Raw genomic sequence first — 7509 nt, forward strand, 5'->3', positions numbered from 1 at the left:
TCATATTAAAACCAGGAGATTACACTGAACAGATTTTGAGTACATTTATTTCACAGAAATGCATTATATTACTAGCAGCTTTTTAGCATGCAACATCAAAAAACTTTTAGTCTAACAAAAAAATACCGTAAAAAAAAATTACTTATTTTTCTCATCTTCTTCTCTTTGTACTGTTTTTCTTATTATCTGTACTTAAAAGGTTTTAAAACTTTTAAACTCTTGGGTTTTTTCTTATACAACTTACTCACTTTGCAGCCATCTGAAGCACGGAATCAAGTTTTCCAGAAGTTCTAAGAAGAGATTAGAACCAGAGGTCTCTGGAGTACATGTCAGGTACAATTTCTTTATGCTAGTGCTAGATGGACTAACACAAGGACATGCCTCCCCAGATCTGCTACTGACCAACAGGGGAGAACTGGGTTGGAGGTACAGTAATCAATGGCAACCATGGATGTGGTGGTCATGAAATAGTTTCAACCTCCTGCGAGGAGTGAGGAAGGCAAGTCTAGATGGATGAGCTGTCAGATGAGTAAACTGCTATGTGATAAATGGGCTGAAACCGTGTGGATTTGGTGTTGAGCAACATGGTTTAGGGACCCTGACAGTGCAGGGTGAATGGCTGGACTCAATGATCTTGAAGGTCTCTTCCAACCAGACGATTCTATGATTCTATGAAATATCACCTCAAAGGGTGGTAGTGGTGAATGGTTCACACTCTACCTGAAGGTCAGTTAGAAGTGGAGCTCTTTAGGGGTCTATGCTGAGGCCTATGCTATTTAATTATCTTTACCAATGGCCTGGAGGGGGAGATGGAATACACTCACATCAAGGATGACATTGAGTTGACTGGAGCAGTCAATAAACTCCAAGAACGGGCTGCCGTTCACTGAGGCCTACACAGGCTAGAGAACAGGCTGACGGGAACTTCACGGAACTCAATAAAACACCCTGCACCCAGGACAGACTAAACTTCTGTAATGGTACAGGTTAGGGACCAACAGCCTGGCCAGGAAGCAGCTCTGCTGGAAAGACCTTGGACATCCTGGTAAGCATACGCTCAACATACGCTAGCAGTGGGCTTTGGCAGCGAGGAAGGCTAACAGTGTACAGTGCTCCTGAAATCAAAATTAACAATAAATTAAGTATTTCTTAGTTTACTTCAAACTGGAAAAGCTGTATTTTACAACTCATTGAAACTACACTGCTAGACATTAAACAAAGAGATGATCCATTTTTTGAATCTTAAGGTTCTTTTTGTGCTAATAAAAAGCAGAATCTTTAAAAAGAATTATTCTTCATCTTTATGCTAAATATAGATATTTCTCCATTGAGGAAATTTCATTTTCTATGCAAATTAAGTTTCTTACTAAAAGAACTTAGTTTACATCAATATTAACCGTCTACTTCAGAGTATTTAATTGTTATAAAAAAACCTATTAATGTATCTAAGAGAAAGAGATGCACTCACTTCAGCACAGGCTTTTAAGCAAGTCTTCTTAAAGCCTAAGAGTTCCAGAACATCCTTTTTAGACGGATCTGCCTCGTATGTTTTCTGTATTATATGCCTCAAGACAACAGAAAGCCCAGCCCGGCAGAACTTGCCATCTTTCACGACAACAGCAGGTAAACAGCAGCTCTGCACAACCACTGGAAGCTGACATCTGGAGATTAAATGGACCTCAAGATCTCCAAGGAGGTTTTTTGTCACTAACTGATCATCCACGTTTTCACCAGTCGGCACTAAGAAAATTTTGAATAACTTGCAGTCACAGTAGGATAGCAAAAACAGTGAAATAGATGTATGAAGAGGAAAGATACTATCTCTGTACTGATGAGAAAATCCCAAATATAAATGTTCTTCAGCGACACTATCTTTCATCTTCCTCCTGAGCTGAAGTTCCTGAAATAGAAATCAGAACATGACATTCATAAAAGAATACAGAATTTAGAACGAAAAAAGATTTGAAACAGTAGTCCTTCCACTATCTGCTAAAACTGATTTTAACATAAGACACTATTAAAGACATCGTGCCTGAATAAGTGGACCGAAGTCCCTCCTTGAGAGAAAAAAAGTGGTTTCACATATACACTGTCTCTTCACATACAAACGACCCGTGTAAAAAAATTTTTTACATTTTAGTGTGTTTCTGACAGTAAACAAGACATACAAAACCAACAGAAAATACTTACTTTTAAATTTTTTAGTGTATAAACCTTTTATGGCAAGGCTTTTTTTTTTTAAAAATCAATAACCTTCCACAACATTAACCATATAGTATTGAAAAAACAAGTTCCTGAGCACATATCTACAACTGTCAGTTTCCTAATGCACACATTTGTCTTTCTGTAACTGTTAGAAGGCACATATATAAGGTATTTAGGCCTTGGGAAATAATATTGGTTTCTGTATTAAAAATTAATCTAGAGCCTGGAGAGATACTAACTGAAGGTCAACAGGACACACAAGAAGAAAAAAAAACACTTCCATTTCAAGAATGTTACACGAACACTTCAAACACACAACTACTTTAAAACAGTTAAAAACAATAGTAACATAGCTGAAATTACTGTCTTCTCATTATATTAAAAAATTAATTTTCCTTATACTTCGTTGAAAATTACATTTTTTCTATTAAACTATTCCATACAAGCTTTATATTAAACAACGATGCAATGGTTTTTCTGCTCCATCACTCAATAAAATTGCCCATTAACTTATAAATCACAACTCATTTTGAAAAATTTTAGACACTAGATGGCACTCTTAAAACAACCTTTATAGAAGAAAGTTTTACTATAGTAAGGGAAAGAAACTGCACGTTCCTAAGGAAGGCCAGTATGGTTTTTTATACGCATATATAAAGCACAGGTGACATTAGAACAGCATCAGTCTTTCAAATAACTGTCTAGATTAACAAGGTCTCTGTGCAGTTCCATGAATATGTAATTATTTAAAAAGCAAACAAGGTTATCATTTGCTGTATCTAGATTATTGGATTATTTTTTCTCATGTAGATGTGTACATCAAATTTAGTATTTTATATCATCTACCACTGGGCCAAATCAATTGTCCAAAAAGAGGCAGTGGAAGAATAAAATGAAGTCCACTTGGCATTAAGTAAAGATCATAATGATGATTGTTACAGTGAAGTATTTTTAAACCATTACACTATATGACTTTGTCTCAGAACAACAGTGGCTCAACATAGTAGCACTGTTGCTTTTCTTTAATTAATGCGCCTGCCACACAAAGAATAATACAACACATAATGAAATACCTACTTTCCTAAAAGCTATTTTGTTTGGATAAAACTTGACAGCATATAAGTCAAGATAGATTCAATACCATAAGTACAGCTCTGTGGAAGAAATCATACAGTGTACTGTTGAGGAGATTAGTCAAGAAGAGTTAGTTCTACCTGCTAAATCCATAGTTACTAGCATTTACACTCACATCCTTGACTACAGTACTTTTTTCAATATTAAAAACAACCCAAACACATATAAGGGTATTATTTATTTTCCATGGGAACCTGTAGAGGATACAATCCCATCTTTTCCTGGCCACTTCAGCCACTCAGACAGATACATTCACCTTACAAATCACTTCAATACTGATTGTTTTCTCCTGGGTGACCTTACTGGACAGGATTTTTCTATAAATTCTTAGACCATCATGTTTGTTGGTCATTACCATACTGTATAGAACTCCTAAATATTTTGGTAAATACAGATCAGGTTTCTATTTCCAAAGTATATTATTCTGTAGTTTCCATCTGTTAATCACTAGTCCTTACAAATTATTCCAAATCTCAGGACTGCACGTGTAAAACATTCCCTTTTTCAGCACACAGGTACTCTCAACAGGTACACCTGCCCTTGACCATCTTCATCCAGAGTAGCAGCTCTGAAGCAGTTTCCTCAAAGAGGATACGATATCGTTAGACTAAAAATAAAAAATAAATACTTTAAAGATGCCCAAATAGAGGCTACTGCTGAAAATTACAATAACATCCTGCTGTGAAAACTGATAGATGAAAGGGTGAACACCATGAATGTGAATTCTCCTCCAGTCCATAGAACAAAATTATTCCTACTCAGTAGCAACAAGTAATAGAAAGCAGTCGTCAGTCAGTCCCAGAGACAGTAAATGACTGGAAGTAATGACTTATTGGTTACCAGTCTGCTCTGTATTCAACCTAGTAAATGCTACAGCTGACACCATCCTGTTAATGCACCTGTCTCCTTGAGGTTTGAAATTTGACTTGAAATTTGTCTGGTCAAATTCAACTATTCTTATCCTCAGGTGTACAATTGTCACATACAGAAGTAACACAAATCAGATTCACCAGTACTGGTGAATCTTGCTGAAGCAGGATAAGCAGATGTCCAGAGCTACCCACTCCATTCTCCTGACAGGGCCAGAAAACGGGAATATGCACGCAGCCCACTCCATTTAATCCACAGTATCTGAAAGTCAGTTCCCTCAACCATTTTAGGTAAGGCTCTGGATTTTGGACTGAAGCAAAGGAACACTCCGGAAAGGCCTGTTCTTCTAAATGCCTCAAACAGAGAACTTCTGGGAGACAACTGGGCCAGACAGCTTGAGGGTGGTTACTAACTTCTTCGAAACTCACTGCAATTTTTTGTGAGCTTAAACGGCAATTTACCACTACTCAGCTGCAACATGGTGAACAATGCCAGAGAGGCTAAATTATTTTTCTGAACTTAAATAACTTCTACAAAGACAGAAAGAAGAAAGAAACACAGCAGTGCTGTGTGCTGTAAAATCATAACAGTTTGCAGAACTGACTGAGAACGAATTATTTTGGGGAGGGGAGAAAGGAAAGGCCAAGACTTTTCCTCTCCCTCAGCCAGAGCAGCAAATCAACGTTGTTCAGCATGTAGCCAAAAAAGTGCCCATATAAAGGACATGGTAGAAATCTGCAACTGCAGGTGACAGAGAGCCCAGAAAATTACTAGTTTTGGCAGTGGCTCAGACCTAGATAGCATCAACTGGTCTTAGTGTCACACACTGAATAAGCATAGTACCCTCTACTCCCACAACCTGTCAGTTACACCTTCTCCACAGAGTCAGTTCAGACTCTGATTTGGTTCTTTCTTGTATTCTCCTTCCCCACGTAAACCCAACTGACACAGGCTTGTGTCCTTAAAATAAGCTTAGACAGCCTATGAGAGAGGTGGTCACTTCAGACTGTCCAGTACAACACCAGTTACTGTACTCAGCAGCTGGCAGTCCTCCAGTACCTGCCTGTAATTATCCACTCATGACCCAAAAGAACAAAAAAGTTCTCCAGTAACTCTCCACAGAACTGTACGATCCACCTCCACGAAGCACCAAGAGCCAGTGAACACATCTGCAGGGGTAAGCATAACTCAGCAGGATTTGAAATTCAGCTGCTCAAACACAAGTAGCTGCATTAACCCCAAAATAAAACCAGAGCTTTTATTGCTCACTGACAAGAACCTCAGGGCTCTAAAGTTGAAATATCTGCTGTTGAATTTTCCGATATATAAAAAAAGCCGTTTCTACATTTTCGTCTAGCTGGATAGGCAGCTATTTTTAATAAGTCTTCCAATAGCTAGATTCTCCTTTAGCGAGGTTCTGAGCACGTGCTGAAGCTCATTTAGCCCAAAAAGTAAAAATTTAAATACCACTCATTCATAAAACATTCATTAGCTACTCAGATTTTTACTCATTTGTACTCATAAAAAATTTTAGAGAGGGATTCTCATATCAAGAGGAGGAGGAAGGAGAAGGGTTAAGCTAAGGCAGCTGTTTCGGTTAATTAAACTGTCCCCACATGGGAGGAGAAAGGGGAAATCCAAAGACGAAAATTAAGCTCAATATTATGAGAATTTCCTCTCTAATGGTAACAGCAACAATTAATCATTTCAGTTAGTAATCCTGAACCAAATAAAAGCAAACTGTAAATCGCGAATTTCTGAAACAAGTGCAAGCAACTAGCATCTTACACTTAAAACACCAGAAGAAAATCCAGACCAGGAAGAAACTCCGGCTCTCACCACAAAAAATGGTAACGTCTCATTTCTTTGCTTTTCAGGGAGAGTTAAAAACATTGCACGTTTCACAAGATCGGGTCGTAAATCTGAGAACAGGTGCTTCCATACACAGATGATTTCCACACCCTGACACCAACCTGTCGTGCCATCATTCGTACGACAGCGACTCATTTCCGTTCGTGCAGGCAACCACATCTCTCCCAACTAAAGGCCCGGATCCTGCAAGGACTTGTGGCACCTGACCTGAAGATGTCTTCGCAATATACTGTCCTATTATTTTCAAATCTAGTCCTAAATCCTTCTCACATAGTATACTACTATTTTTCCTTCCAAAGTCCCTTTCTCTTCTCAAATTTGCAGTGCTACAACACTGAAACTGGTTTCTCAGAACTGTAATCCCTGTTCTGCTACTGCTAACTCAATTTAGTCTGAGTTATTAAACTTACTCTGTGGAGTGGAGCAAATTATATTTTTAATTAGGGTCTGTTTTAGACAATAATAGTTTTCTGTTTCTGTAGCTAACCTTCAAGAGACGAAAAGACGAGCTTCACTCAGCAGGGAAACAAAAGAAATGATGCACTCAAAGCTCCTGTTCGCATCCTCCAGCTGTTTCTCTCCTCCTTTGCGACACCCAGCATGGCAGTCCAGCAACACGTCAACTTCACAGTTGCCAAAGAACTTGTATCTAAATTCCAAGGAAGTCCAAACAAACATGTTAAATTACATATCTTTAAATTCATGATAAGTCAGGCTGAAATATCTAACTAAACATTTTTAAGATTCTTAACTATTGATTTAATGAAGGTTAAGATTCATTTGCCAATGTACTCAGGTTTGCTCCTCGCTCTCCATCCAATACTCACACTTAATTCATAGATTCATAGATTTCTAGGTTGGAAAAGACCTTAGAGATCATCCAGTCCAACCGTCCCTAATCCCCCATTAAACCATATCCCTAAGTAGTTCATTCACCCTTTTCTTAAACACATCCAGGGATGGGGACTCAACCACCTCCCTGAGCAGCCTATTCCAGTGGCTGACAACCCTTCAGAGAAGAAATACTTCCTAACATCCAACCTGAATCTCCCCTGACTAAGCTTATACCCATTTCCTCTTCTATCACCCATCACTAATGTAAAGAGCCCTTCCCCTACCTCCCCACCATCCCTTCTCAAGTATTTATAGGCTGTAATCAGGTCTCCCCTCAGCCTCCTCTTCTCCAGGCTAAACAGCCCCAACTCCCTCAGCCGCTCCTCATAAGTTTTATTTTCCAGCCCCTTGACCAGTTTAGTCGCCCTTCTTTGGACTCGCTCCAGGAGCTCAATATCTCTCTTAAAGCGAGGGGCCCAAAACTGGACACAAAATTCTTCACTTTATTTCACCCAATTGAAAATACAAATCATTAAGATGAAGGTAACATCCTCAAACAAGAACAGATAAGCTTATTAGCTGATATTTGTGTTG

General features: G+C 38.6%; 1 protein-coding gene across 1 annotated transcript in view; it reads right to left on the bottom strand.

Moving 5' to 3' along the window:
* The window catches only part of GSTCD (glutathione S-transferase C-terminal domain containing), a 69996-nt gene extending 63412 nt beyond the window's left edge, over nucleotides 1-6584 (bottom strand). Inside the window, exons 1-2 of the mRNA XM_086611981.1 lie at nucleotides 6569-6584; nucleotides 1469-1900 (exon numbers count right to left, since the gene is read on the bottom strand). Of these exons, the coding sequence (XP_086468107.1) occupies nucleotides 1469-1879 (411 nt within the window). The 5' untranslated portion in view covers nucleotides 1880-1900; nucleotides 6569-6584. The remainder of the gene's footprint in view (nucleotides 1-1468; nucleotides 1901-6568) is intronic.
* Between the last annotated feature and the right edge of the window lie 925 nt (nucleotides 6585-7509).

This window comes from Tauraco erythrolophus, chromosome 5 (genome assembly GCF_009769465.1).
Source record: "Tauraco erythrolophus isolate bTauEry1 chromosome 5, bTauEry1.pri, whole genome shotgun sequence".
Classification (NCBI taxonomy): domain Eukaryota; kingdom Metazoa; phylum Chordata; class Aves; order Musophagiformes; family Musophagidae; genus Tauraco; species Tauraco erythrolophus.